Source organism: Festucalex cinctus, chromosome 13 (assembly GCF_051991245.1).
Source record: "Festucalex cinctus isolate MCC-2025b chromosome 13, RoL_Fcin_1.0, whole genome shotgun sequence".
NCBI classification, from domain to species: domain Eukaryota; kingdom Metazoa; phylum Chordata; class Actinopteri; order Syngnathiformes; family Syngnathidae; genus Festucalex; species Festucalex cinctus.
The window spans coordinates 5,797,443-5,811,266 of record NC_135423.1 but is presented as its reverse complement, the minus strand read 5'-3'; the positions used below and the strand labels follow the sequence as shown (position 1 = coordinate 5,811,266).

At 38.3% G+C, this 13,824-nt stretch overlaps 1 protein-coding gene and 1 long non-coding RNA gene across 4 annotated transcripts; one reads left to right on the top strand and one right to left on the bottom strand.

The window, feature by feature from the left end:
- Positions 1-3,581: 3,581 nt before the first annotated feature.
- Positions 3,582-4,163, top strand: LOC144033454 (uncharacterized). 2 transcript variants are annotated; one of them, XR_013287985.1, is made up of 3 exons: positions 3,582-3,768; positions 3,851-3,924; positions 4,007-4,163. It is a non-coding gene; the product is annotated as an uncharacterized LOC144033454 (long non-coding RNA). The 2 variants fall into 2 exon arrangements; XR_013287986.1 differs by lacking the exon at positions 3,582-3,768 and having other exon boundaries at positions 3,799-3,924.
- Positions 4,164-4,404: 241 nt separating this feature from the next.
- paf1 (PAF1 homolog, Paf1/RNA polymerase II complex component) lies at positions 4,405-13,784 on the bottom strand. 2 transcript variants are annotated; one of them, XM_077541560.1, is made up of 17 exons: positions 13,637-13,784; positions 12,986-13,117; positions 12,004-12,048; positions 9,759-11,484; positions 9,179-9,211; positions 9,008-9,100; positions 8,800-8,921; positions 8,547-8,613; positions 8,363-8,464; positions 8,107-8,212; positions 7,287-7,355; positions 7,091-7,194; positions 6,902-7,018; positions 6,695-6,823; positions 5,798-5,903; positions 5,647-5,722; positions 4,405-5,559 (listed from the first exon to the last, which is right to left on the bottom strand). In XM_077541560.1, exons 4-17 carry the CDS (start codon positions 9,803-9,805, stop codon positions 5,099-5,101), a joined length of 1,632 nt encoding a protein of 543 aa, XP_077397686.1. In that variant the 5' UTR covers positions 9,806-11,484; positions 12,004-12,048; positions 12,986-13,117; positions 13,637-13,784; the 3' UTR covers positions 4,405-5,098. The 2 variants fall into 2 exon arrangements, with proteins under 2 accessions (XP_077397686.1, XP_077397687.1); XM_077541561.1 differs by lacking the exon at positions 13,637-13,784 and adding an exon at positions 13,228-13,584.
- Positions 13,785-13,824: the final 40 nt, after the last annotated feature.

Sequence of the window (13,824 nt, the reverse complement as noted above, 5' to 3'; positions counted from 1 at the left end):
GCTCTAAGAGTTCAGTGTTTTCATAAGTGGTGGTGGTAGCAGAAAAAAAAAAAAGGGAAAAAAAAGTGTTTTGATAAACTTGTCATGAATATTGCCTAGTATAAACTGCACAGAGCCCCAGTGCTAATGAAATAAAAACAAAAACAAAAAAAACTGTCCTCGTCATGTGGTTCTGCTAAATAGAACCTTGCCTGCATGGGGCGCGCTGGGTTACACTATACCATAAAAAGAGCTTTAAAAATAGCAATTATTGATGATGAGCGGAGAAGAAGATGACGGGCGTCAACCCTATATGGTACAGGTTCATACCTGCACATTAATTCCATTCCGTGCACTTGCATCGTTCCTTCGCACTGAGTGCTTTGCTGCCTCCTTAAAAGGTAAGCAGTCTGCAACGATTGATTGATTGATTGATTGATTGATTGATTGATTGATTGATTGATATGTCAATTTCCAATTTTAACATTTCATTTGGATTCTTTCAAGATATGACTGGTGCCGATTTAGAGATGCATGCCCGCTAAAAACGATGTATTACAATGTTTATATTTTAAAGCACCCTGTGAGAGAACTTAGCTGTTTAGAAAATTGATTTGTTTTGCTTTAACTGCAGAACTTCACGTTGCCTTCAAAGACTGTCGGGACAATCAAAAATTCCTCTTCTTTGAGATGCCGGAGTCAGAACCTCAAAATGTTCGAACAATCTAAGTTACTGTTTGACATTTTTATTTGTTCATCTATGCCAAAGGACTTCGATGTCCTCCAAAATTGGACTTTGAAAGGCGTTCTCAATCAACATTTTCCTGTGCAGGGCTCAAAAATGCTCTTTTTACGAGGTTTAGGGAACACACCCTAGTCGTCAACGGGTTTTTCCTGCTAGAACTGAACTGCAATACAGTGTTCCAAAAAATACCCGCAAAATGAAATGATAAATGAAATCTGCAAAGTAGTTAGCTTGATGTTTTAAATTTATTATAAATATTTTAGAGCTCTAAAAGCCCTCACCACACAGTTTACACTTTTCTCATCAAGGCATTTAAATTTTCTCACATTTGTCTCTTATTTAAATGTTCAATAAATGTTCAAACCTTCATAAATTTTCTAAAATAGTTACATTTAATAAGTTACATTTGTATTTAGTGAGCAAGCATGTATGCGTGCGTGCGCATGTTTTCATTATTTATTAATGTTTTTTCTTTTACTGTCTGTCACAGTCGGGAAGCCCGAGGGAAAAAAATCAACAGGAAAATGGTGGGTAAAAGTGATGCCATTCCAGTATAATAGTGTATAACATGTTTGATCATTCTCTTCAACTTTGTATCTGTCTTTTAAGTTTTTCCCAACTTTTGAGCCACGGCACATCATAAAGTATCAATACTGAAAGAATCTTGTGTCAATTTACTCACAAGTTTACTTCCTCAGTGTGAAATCTGAGCCTGTGTATCTTGTTAATAACATTTGCAGGAACTTTTTAGTCTTTTGTATGAATGACAAAAAGTTGGATGTACCTTCTGACATCTCATGGAGGAGCATTTCATTGATCTGCCTGTTCTGGAGCCACAACACTGTCAATAAGATTTTGTATTTAAAAAACAAAAATCTGCATTGACATTGAAACAAGGATTGGCATTGTAAAAGGTTGTAATTGAAAAATAAAATACAAACATTAAAAAGAACCCTCTATTTTCTTTAACCATATTTTTGTGTTATGTCTTTTTCAATGCCAATCTGCAGATTTTTTTGATTTTTTTTTTATGCTTTCTTCTTTTTTTCGAGTGTCACGGTTTTTCACTTTTGACTCTGGTTATACTTCTCTTTTTTTTTTTTTTTTTTCAGTTTCAACTTGTTGCCAATGTTTTAACGTGGAGGGGCGAGGGCGGGGTTGGGGGCGGGGCTTTGGCTACGAGAACACCTTCCAGCTTTTCAAGAGAGGAGAGAGCGCGCCCTCTGCCGGCTAAAGGCAATACCTGAATTCCCTGTGTCATATACTCTCCACATTTAGCTAGTGTGCTAAGTGGTTCAATACAGAAACATTACCACTGACGCCACAAGGTTATATGTAGGGAAAAAAACAGACTTACAGACGGTTTAGGAGTTCCTGGTGAACTTTTGTATCCATGAGTCTCTGACGATATGCCACAGAGAATTCAGGTATTGCCTTTAGCCGACAGAGGGCGCGCTCTCCTCTTTCAATCTCCGGAAAAGCTGCGTTGTCGTGGTCAAAGCCCCGCCCCCCACCCCGTGCCCGCCCATCCACGTTAAAACACTGCCAAAGTTAAAACTGAAAAAAAGAGAAGTGAAACTGAAAAACTGTGACACTCGAAAAACAAAAGAGAAAGTGTAATTTTTTTTTGCAGATTGGCATTGAAAAAGACATCATGAAAAAAATGGTCAAAGAAAATAGTGTTGTTGTTTTTTTAATGTTTGTATTTTATTTTTTCAATACAACCTTTTACAATGCCAATACTTATTTTACAATGCCAATACATGATTCAATGTCAATGATTTTTTTCCACAATGATAATTGTTTGTTTGTTTTTCCAATTCCAAATCCTATTGTCAGTGTTGTGGCTCCAGTATATACATCACTGGCAGCGATAGATGAAGTAAGATATCATTTTATTTAATCATGATAATAAAAATCACTCACTGCACATGTCCTATACTGCAACTGTGTATAACCGTTCAGGCAATGATGGGAATACAGATGGATGACACCCTCAAGCAGAAACTGAGAACGCTTATTAACCCCCAAAACGCACTGATAAGTGAGTGCATCTTCATCCCAAATCGACTTGTATGCTGTCCAGTATCAAGCACGTGTCATATGTTGTCTCATAGTAAAAGTGGACCGGTCACATCTACTGTTGGATCAGGAACACGAGGCAAGTGGCACTTTTGTTTTCCCCTTTGGAATGTTACTTTTTGAAAGTCAACATTTGTCTTACAGAACATCTCACTGGACGATTTAAGAAACAAACTTCCAGAGCAAGAGCCCAGATATCCTAACGTAATAACAAATTAGTGTGATTTAGTTCACTTCTACCATACCAAATCGGAATCAATTTTTGCCATAATCATAGCACCGCCAATTGGTAACACACCGAATTTCTCACGGAATTTTCAGATTTTTAATTTTTTTTAATTTATTTTTATGTTGAATGTTGACATATCCTTGACTGCCACGCAAGATCATTGCCTATGCTTACGATTTCATTGGAGCTGATGGGATGATGACACCCCACAGGCTAGTGATATTCTTGGGCCCTAGCGGTGAGTATTTATTATGTCTAGACATTTGTGTTCATCTCATTTACAACTGGTAGGCCTTGGCAATTAATCGCCTTTATCAATGAATTTTAGGATAATTTTCAGCAACTTGCACTAACAACACAGCTGTAATTTACCAAAAACAAAAACAAAACAAAAACAGAGTCAGTGTTGTAAATTTACTAATTTGGTAGCAAAAATTAAAAACCTTTCCAACCCTACAAATGATTACGGAAAGTGCAAGTACTGGGACGCGGTCCCCACGTCGCAAACCGGAAGTGGAAACAAGTAGAAACCCGGAAGTTGGAAGACCCGCCTCCTCCGTGGCATGTAATCCATTGGCCGATCTGCTAAATTAAAGACAACATAAACGGAATCATTTTAAGATATTTTTACAAATGGATATATATTTTTTTAAATAATTTTTCTTCATTATTCAATTTACGTAATAAATCAACACCATCCATTCTACTACTCTAGCTCATTAGAATGAACACTGTACGTTGAATGCCCCCCCCACCCCCCCAATTAAAAAAAACAAACAAACAAAAAAAAAACGTAATGTGCATTGAATTCAAAGGTTGCAGCCCAATGGCCTTGATGTCGTGCGTGTCCGCCGTGGATTTGGTGCGGAAAGAGATGCGTGCCACCAAGGTAAGGATATCCTCTCTTCTTTGCAATGACTTCAGTACGTCTGTGGAGAAAAAATAAATAAATCATTTTCTTCTCCACTCAGAGTCTCAGCATCGACAACAAGAACGGCTTGACCGAGCAGTGGCTGAAAAACGAGCTGGCCAGCTGAATTTGCAAACCCATGAAAATGGTTGATTTCTGTCCATTTTTTTATTTTTATTTTAATGGCATGCCACTTGCTAATAAATGGATGGACCTATGCAACGTTGTCCATTTTCATCTTATACACTACTTTGTTTTTTCAGTATGACAATAAACAAAAAGGAAAGTTTAAACAAAAGAGCCCACCTTGCCACATGCAATAGTTTGATATTACATAATTGTATGAGTATAATGGACAGCTTGAGTCTATATAGGTGCACATTTTGTCAGGGAAATTGTTTTTAGAAGGCCCGTTCCTACTCAGTTTACAAGCTTAAAGTTAACGACTGAAGCAGCTAATTAACTTTTTCATTTTATTTTCCTTAATTTTTGCACAAGCTTAACCTATAGGACCAAAGCATTCATATATATAATAAATGAAATATTTTCGTAAAGATCTATTTATTGCTTGTATTTATAAATACATTAGAGCTGTCAAACGACTATTTTTTTTTAAATCAGTTTAATCACATCTTAGAATTTTGTGACCCCGAGACCCCGACCCCAATAGTTTAATGAACAAATATACTACTACTTGTAACGTAACCATCTGCCGTCAAGCTAAAGTATCATCTATGGTCAAAATTAATAGTGTGATTAATCTGCATTAATACATAATGAATGCAGTAATGTTTTGTGATTAATTAGTTAACACTAACAGCACTAAAATAAATACATGTGGGACCTTGGAAAAAAAAAAATCGCATATTAAATCACAATCTCAAGATTAAAGGGAAAAAAATCAATTATATTTCAAAATCATTCAGCCCTACTTCACACCCAAAGTAACATATTTTAAGTGGACTTTAAAAAAAATGAACATGACATTTTTTAAGGCATTACATAATATGTAAAAAAAAAGAAAAAAAAATTCATTTTGTGTAACGGCTGCTTCAAAGACAAAAGAATGTCCGCGGTGTACAAGCTACATCTATTTAAAAGTATTGATGTCTCCAGTCCAAAAGTAGCGTCAGGTTTGTGTCTGATGACGCAATCATTCCGAGTCACTGGCGTCGCTGGAATCCGACACCCTGTCGCTGCCGCTCCCGCTCTGCGCCGGAGCCTCCGAGCGCTCGCTGCTGCGCTCGCTGGGAACCGGCGAGGCGCTGCGACTCCTGTTGCCTCCTCCTCCTCCTCCTCTTTCTCCTCCCTCATCATCATCGCTGCCCTCGTCGCCGCTGCTTCTCCTCTTGGGCTCGTTGTCGCTGTCGTCGTCGTCGTCGCTGCCGAAGATCTCCTCCTCGTCGCGCATCTCGCGGGCGCGGTCCTCGCCGCTCTCGCTGCCGCCGCTCGACCGCCTCCTCCTGTCCTTGCTGATCTTGGCCCTGTCTCGGTCTTCGTCCTCTTCGTCGTCATCTGGCGCCCGCCTCGCCCGCTCCTCGTCGTCGTCGTCTCTGTCCGAATCGCTGGCGGAGTTCTCGGCCTCGCTGCCGCTGCCTCGCTCTTTCTCGTCACCTGGTGCAAAAATTAAAAAGTCATCAAACGTGCCATCATTATTGCATTTCTGGTACCGCCGTATCGAGAGAATAACGGATGACTGACCAGAGTCCTTGTCCATGTCCATGTCTTCCTCTTCGTCCTCGGGCTCGTGGTTCTCCAGCTGAGCTTTACGAGCTTCCTGCCAGTCAAAGAGTTATTAGTCGTAAACGGCAACCTGAAGCTGATGGCAAAAGGGTTGAAGATGGAGACTGACCTGGGCCTCCAGCTCCTTCTCGTTCATGTCTCTGTGCTTACACACCAGCACGGCGTTGGTGGTGGACTGGGCGCCCGCTTTGGCCCGCCGCTTGCTTAGACGCACCCTGCAAACGCCGTATTGACACACATAAACATTTGCAATAAGCATTGCAACAACAGCAATATATTCAAAAATATATGATGAAAAGGAGTTGCAATAAAACAGAAATATAAATAATACAATAAAAGATGTGAACGAAAATGTTTTGTATAAATTAAAAAAAACAAAAAATAAAAAAAACGTATTGATTAAAAATATTTGAAAAGTAACCAAAATTAAACACATATACTAATAATATTAATTGTAAACAAAAAAATAACGAGAATAAATGGATGACAATATAATTTAAAAAAGTATTATAAACAGCTTTAACATACTCCTTTTAGTTTATGTTTTCACTTGGAATATTATGGATTTTGATTGTTTATGTTATTGATTTGTATTTTTATTTATTTTGTTGTTAATGACTATATGTTCGAAATTATTTTCAAACAAACCATTTTAATGAATCCATTTTAAAAAACAAATTACTGATAGTAAAAAATATCTTAGTTTGAATGATAACTTAATTTACTTTTGCTTTAACATAGTTCGAAATAACACATTTTAACCAATATAAGCAATTAAAAAAAAAAAATGTAATAATGACCTTACTATAATGAATAACATTTAAAAATACTACTACTAATATAACACCAGCAAAATTTTAAGGATTTACAGCGAATTTGTCTTTCAACCAATTTTTTTTTTTTTTTTTTGGAAAAGCATGCCTCAAAATTTTTCTTAAAGGTTCATTAACTCCACAAGTATGTTTTGCTTTTTCTTGAGCATTTGCGTTTCTTTTGACGAGCGTACCTCGTTTCCAGCTCGTTGTAGTAAACCCCGTCTCCATCTCTGAAGATGAAGAAGTAGTTCTCCTCGTAGCCTTTGCTGGCTTTGTTCTTCACGTTCCAGTTGTACTCTCTGGCGATCTTGTAGTCGTAACTGAAAAAGGCAAATAAGCCGCCGGATAAACTCAGGAATTCTGAAGCACGCCACTTCCAGGACTTGCCGTTTCCTTACAGATCTTCCGGCATGTAGTCCAGCCCCTCCTCAAAGTCCCGTTTACGCTTGCGAAGCGTGTCCTCGTTGGGCAGGAAGTAGGCCACAAACTGGTTTCCTTCCTCGTCCATCATGCCTCTGCGTGGAACGTGTTCATCGCTTGAGCTTTTCACTTTTCATACGCACTCGGCGGGTCCTATTTGACGCTACCTGATCATGGCTTGAGACATCATTTCCACGCCCGCCAGCGCCGACATGTCTTTCGGAGCGGGATCCGAGTCGAAGATGACCTGAGCGCACGGGTTGATCCACATCTGGCGAGGCGCACGGAAGACATTGTAATCGGCTGCTACTCTCTTTTTTTAGTGACAATTGACAGTCAGAGCAGATGAAGGTATCCACTCACCTTGAAATCTGGGAAGGCGGGCAGAACCTCCACAGGGGTAACTCTGGGTTTGCTGTAGTGCTGCACAATCTGAACACAAACATTTTTAGATATGTACCAAGAATATAGCAATTACGGCACTTCAATTTTGTAAGGTCCTTAACCCATTTGCTCCCAAAAACTTATAAATACGTTCTATTTTAAATGTTTTAAGTGTCCCAAAGACGTATTTATACGTTTATATATTTTTTATGCTAGTGCATACAGAAGGCATTGATGCAGACTCTCAACTGCAAGAAACGGTTGAAGAAATTGTAGTTCTTGACAAGTACCGGTATTACTAAATATATTACGATATTCCATGTTATAATTATGAAAACCTGATGTGCTCGAGAAAAAATGGAGGGAATCAGTGCATAAATAAATAATAAAGAGCTTATTTGCATCTGATGAAAAAAGTTTGGAAAAAATAAAAAATAAAAATGTTGACCCGTGAAACTATACCCAAAAATTTACATTAGCTGTATCTTTTTGTAGGCATAAAAAGCAGGATTACTTTCGGATTACATTCAATAAATTGAACAAATATTAGGCTGTGTTGAAATAATTCCTGTTTTGTTTTTTCTTTCTTTAAAATGTACACCATCAAACGAAACGTGGTTCCACCATCTAGTGGTTAACAGTGAAATTACATGCAAAATAGATAATTTAGCCAAAAAAAATAAAATGTTAACTGTACAAAAATAAATAAATAATGAGGACCGAGAACTTGAATCCCACAATGGAAGGGGGGTTTACTGCATTGCAATTTGTTGGGGTGTACAACTGTGTGTTCACTCACCGGTTTCTGTGCATCCTCAAATGTCTTCTCGATGGCGGAGATTTGGCTGTCTCTGTCCTTGTAGATTTCCTCTTCTGTGAACTGCTGTTTGACTGACACGCCAATCCTAAACACAAACACATGTTCAGGTTAGAAATCTTTTGTAATTTTGACCCACTCTTACTTACGCATATACACTTTCTTTCGATTTCACACGCACAATTTCCCCACAGACACTCTCACACATGCATGCATTCCCACTTCATCGTCAACTCACTTGACTTCCACTTTCTCATTGGAGACGCCGTATCTGTTGAACTCCGTGGAAATATATTCCGTCTTTCTCATCCATGGCACTACCTTGGCGTGCTGCTGGGATCTAAAAGGGTGAAAGAAAAAAAAAAAAAAAAGTAAAAATCTCCAAACATGCAATCTGGGCGAGCTCAACTTTGTAGCTTTACCTCTTGGAGCTGGACGGAGCTTGGATGTCCTCTTCCAACAGTTTTTCATCAGCTGGATCCAAGTGTACTGAGTTGAAAAAAATAAATCACAGTAGTAAAAACAATAAAACTATGATGTCATCACTTGGAATAATAGTTGAACAAAGTGTACTGCCTCTATTTGTTTGCAAAAGAATAACCAAGTACATTTGAGTTGCATTTAACTTTGCTTCATGTGTAACGGAGGTCATCATTAATTAAACAGCTGACTTACTGTTAGGGTCTATGCGGTACGTGTCCGGGTTGATGAGATCGATGGTGACGCCGAGGTCCGGCTCGGTCAGGAGCTCGTGCTTGTGCTGCTTCTCCAGAGACGTGGCTTTATACTGTACAAACCTGTTACCGCGGAAACAAGAAAGCTACTCAGTAAGTTTATGTCCACAGTCCACAATGGTCATTTGAGAAAGGGGCATTCACAGTACCTGTGCTGATCAAATGGGTATGTGATGAATTTGGGGTCGAACGGGATGTCCGGCAGGCTGTTGCAGTATTTCACTCGACAGACCACACCTGACCTATCATAGACACAAAATGGCTGTCATTTACAAGTTATTTTCACCTACATCAGTAAAATACGTAACAGCACTACTTACCTCTCTGGGACAGTTCTGTGTGATGATGGCCGACTAAAAAAGTAAGGCAAAACGAAACACTTGAAAAGTGACTAAACAATACAGTGTCATTATAAATTAATACAGGGCAGGGGGTCTCTGTTTACAAAATTTTGACAACGGTGCATGCAGTAATCATTCCTAAAAATTTGATCGCAGCTTCAACGAGGCCAAAACAAAATAGACTGATTTGCTAATTCAGGGCCTGGACGTTCTATCATTGACTGGAAAACAAACTCTCAACACATATTAGCTGGAGAACCTTAGACCTTCTGTCTGCTAACCGAAGCATAATAGGAGATGGGGTATTTGTTAGGACATAAATCAGGATAACTGGTGAGAGGTGGAAGTTTTTTGTTTAATATATTATTTCCAGCCTCGTCTTTTCTATATTTAAATTCAGTGTTCAAATTTGTGTCTAATAACTAAGACATATGCCTCGTTTTACTTTTGTCTCACGAATTAAACCCATCAAATTCGCTAATGTCTAATGGCTAGTCACTGATTAAACTTCGGCTAAGCGGCAAACTAGCAGCGGCACTAAAAGACGTAACATGTTTACCTGTGTCCGTCCTCGCGCTGTGCTTGCGTCTGGATCGTCGGCGCCATAATAGCACAAAACGGCTCCCAAGGTGTGCTTTTTAAATAATATTACCGTGGAATAAATACAACGAGCGGATAGCTCCGAAGAAAGGGACAGGAACGCGAAACTACAGAAACGTACCCTCCATTTGCTGAAGGAACTGTTTAACACCGGAATCGCCGGAAGGACTTCATTTAACCCGCTCTAATATTACATAGTCGCTGTTTTTGTGAGCGCCCCCTTGTGGTCTGTTGACGTGAAACACAAGTCTTGGGTGATCGTAATGCATGTAGTTTTGGTCCATCATGATTATCCATCCATTTTTTTGACCGCTTATTCCTCACAAAGGGTGCTGGAGCCTTTCTCAGCTGGCTTTGGGCAGTAGGCGGGGAACACCCTGGACAATCGCAGTGTAGTTTTGGTCATTCATCTAAAATAACGAGTTCATGGATTTAGTGTGAATGGTAAAAGATATCAGCAAAATAGACAATTGTACATACATTTAAAATTCATGTTTTTGAACAAATTATTATTCATTAGTATTTTTGTTAAAATTATTTTACATTGCATCCTCTCATCTGCCATTGGAAAAAACAACTCATCGACGAATGACCTGTTCCATCTCTCTGTTACAAAAAGTTTTTCAGTGGCTATTTTTCAAAAGAAGTTAAAACACATTCGTTTAGTCAGAGTTTCCCTACAAAACTAGTTTTTTTTGTAATTATTTGTTTAGAGTTGTAATTGTGCAATTTTTTCTTGTATTAACTGTAAAATGTCATTCTCAGCACTTTAAAAACAACCGCAGATGTAACAAAGTGCACATACAACATACACACGCAAATTAATTTTAACAAGCAGGAGCGAATGTAAATATGCTCTTTTATACACTACTCAATTCAATTACTGCAGTGCAAGACCTTAATTTTATTTACTTCTTTATGTAAGAGAGCTGGAGAGCAAACGACAGCCAGGCCATTAATTTTGGCGGCTCATTTTATTCTAAATTTTCAAACAGTTGTAAAATGCTAATTTAAGTGTTCTGTTGATTTACATACATGTTTTGATCATTTTTTTTCTGAGCATTGAATTCTTGTGCCCCACAACCTTTATTATTATTTTTGTTTGACACTGAATGTGAGTGTAAATGAATATTTGTCTATATAAAACCAGCTAACAATGAAGACAATCACTAGAATATGGATGGATAGATTTTTTTTTTTTTTAGGTACAATCTTTTCAACAATTAAAATACATTACTAGAAATTAGTATTTGATCATAGCTCCAACACCTGTGATATGTACATTTGCATTTCTTCGCAAAATGAGATGTTGATATTAACATTATTGGAAATATTGATTGAAATCTCAAAACATGGCCTTAAATAGCGACAACTTCAGCTGCATAGAACGTCAGTTAAAAAAAACAACAACACACATTTGTGCAAATCCTACAAACGTAAAATGAGTCGAACAAAAGTAGTCGCTAATCATTTTCCCAGCAGCACTCTAAAAACACAAACAATAAACATCACGGCAGCCGTTCACGCAGAGCTCCGTATCAACTCTTTGGACTTTTGTATCAGTCTCCAAAAAAAAAAAAAAAAGCAGCACAGTGTGCTCGCATACAAGTCAAAAGAGTGCATTCAGGAGTCGTTTCTGGATGTTCGTCATGCCCCCGAGCTACATCTCTCTCTGCAAATCAACTCTGTGAAGACACACAAGACGAGATGAGACTAAAAATATGTGACCATCATTTTTTCTAAACACAGTATTCTGTTTCGTATTGCGTTTGCGGAACACGACTTACAGTAAGCAGTAAAATCCATCTCAGGGGCGGCCATTTAGCCACTTGCTGTTGACTGAAAATGACGTCACAATTGCTGAGGGACACACGTAGCTCACCTGTTTTTCTGGGTTTGGTCACGTGACATTCGCAACCTGATCCCTTAGGCACTGTGATGTCATTTTCAGTCGACAGAATGTGGCAAAATGGCCGCCCCCTGAGATGGATAAAAACGGGTGGAATTTTCTGCTTAGTTCATAATCCACAAACACATTATTAATCAAAATATTGTGCTTAGACTACTGGGGTCACATAATTCCACTGGAGCACTCAATGTCCCTTTCAATCTCAAACTCAACTCAATTTTATTTATATAGAACCTTAAAACAACCGTTAATGCCATATTTTATTTCTTTAAACTTATCAAAACAAGGTCCATACCTGTTCAGCATGTATATCAGCTGGTCAGAACCATCTGAAAATGCACTGTTATAGAAAACAAAGGTTCAGTACAATTTGAGATTTAGAAGTTAGCACAAAAACACACCTGCTATGCCTGCTATGATTTACAGTTGATATAACATGTCTAAACACCCTTGTTTAAGTACCTTTTTTTTTATATAAAAGTATGAGACCTAGATAAATAATTTCAAGACTTTTCACACCAATAACAGGACCTATAAACTACACATCTTTTTGAGAAGGGAAATAAACAGCTGAGATGATGTGCTTGCATAACTGTGTACACGCTCTCATAATTTGTAGCTGTGCTCAGAATGAACTACTGTAATCACATTCAAACTCATGTTAAATTTGCGCCAACACTCACCTTCCAAAGTACCCCTGTTTAACCCCAAATAAATATCAGATGTTTTAGTAGGCTTTTTATGACAATTATTTGCTTTCTAGCACACTGTTCCTTCTACCTAGACAAAGCATCCAATGGTCCAAAAGCATGCAGACGGCCACCTCCATGTTTCACTGTATGATGTTATCTTAGTGTTGAGGACGAATTGTTCGGAATTGTGACCATAAAGTTCAACCTTGGTTTTGTTACATCACAACACATTTTTCTAATGTGTCTGAGAGAGTTTCAAGCCTATGTGTCTCCCCATTTGAGAGATAAGGCTTGACTAAACCATATTGTCACATATACAGCCATTAGACTACTGTTAATGTTGTTGGCCTCCCTGCCCAGAGGTATTTGTAACCAAATATCTAAGACAAAAAGTCGTACATGATATAGGACATATTAATGTTGGAAACATTTTGGAAATGACTAATCTTGGTCACAAAAATTTGGGATTTGAACAGGGGTGTGCATACTTTTAATACACACTTTAGGCCTTAATTTAAAGACTAGCATATGAGACTTCAGCTCTTGATTGAGAATGTTCTTCTGAGAAGTAAACGTCTTTCTTACCCGTCTCCCAAATGGTATAAGGCTCCGTCTTGGTAGAACATTGAGAGGAAGAACCACACACTTGTTTCCACCCAGACGATGACAAACAGGAACCATACTGACGTGAAAAGTAATTCGAACAACATACTGGAACTTACAAAGAAAAAAGAAGAAAAAAAACAAGAATTCAATTTCACATCGCTCATAGGACGTAATGTTTAACTACTTTGAAGATTTAGCAATAATTGTTAGACTCTATTTACCTGAATTTCTGACCTGTTAAACTTAATTTGATTGCGTTTTAGGCCACACAATGACCTTCCCATTCATTCTGTGATGTTACTTATAAGAAAGATTAAAGACATTTCAGATTTATATCCTGTAAAGTCAGTCTTCGTCACGCTGTTTCATACGTTTCTTTACACCGACGCTAAATTCATGGTAACTCGTGTATTTCAGTCTTACGGAACACAACTTTTTTTCAAGGACCACCATTTGCACTCCACCTTATAAGGACCAAGCGAATAAAGACATTTTTGCCCACACGTGACGGACACCACTTTGTTTTGCCACCACTTTGTTTTGCCACCATTTCGCGAGGCCGTTGTTAGCTTTATGGCTAATGTTATCACACGGGAACGTTCTTGCGTCCATGTTTGCAAACATACTCACTCAAACTTGATCCTCTTCAAGTGGCATTCCTCCCACAAAACGTTACTTCAAACATTAAAACATTTGTTTACAATGTTCGTCATCCGCCACACTGACTTCTTCCGGTCCGAAGACCAATCAGAACACAGGAATTGTGAGCGGCCATTTCATGACGTCATTACCGCGCGATATGGGGAGTAAAAAGTAGC

Bases quoted from the DNA above. Each gene is read 5' to 3' on its own strand.
- paf1 (XM_077541560.1), bottom strand. From the start codon at position 9,805: ATGGCGCCGACGATCCAGACGCAAGCACAGCGCGAGGACGGACACAG. The intron at 7,019-7,090 runs GTAGCGTCAAAT...CGTTCCACGCAG, and splicing joins ATGTCTCAAGCCATGATCAG to AGGCATGATGGACGAGGAAG. The intron at 5,723-5,797 runs GTCAGTCTCCAT...TTTGACTGGCAG, and splicing joins AGAAGGAGCTGGAGGCCCAG to GAAGCTCGTAAAGCTCAGCT.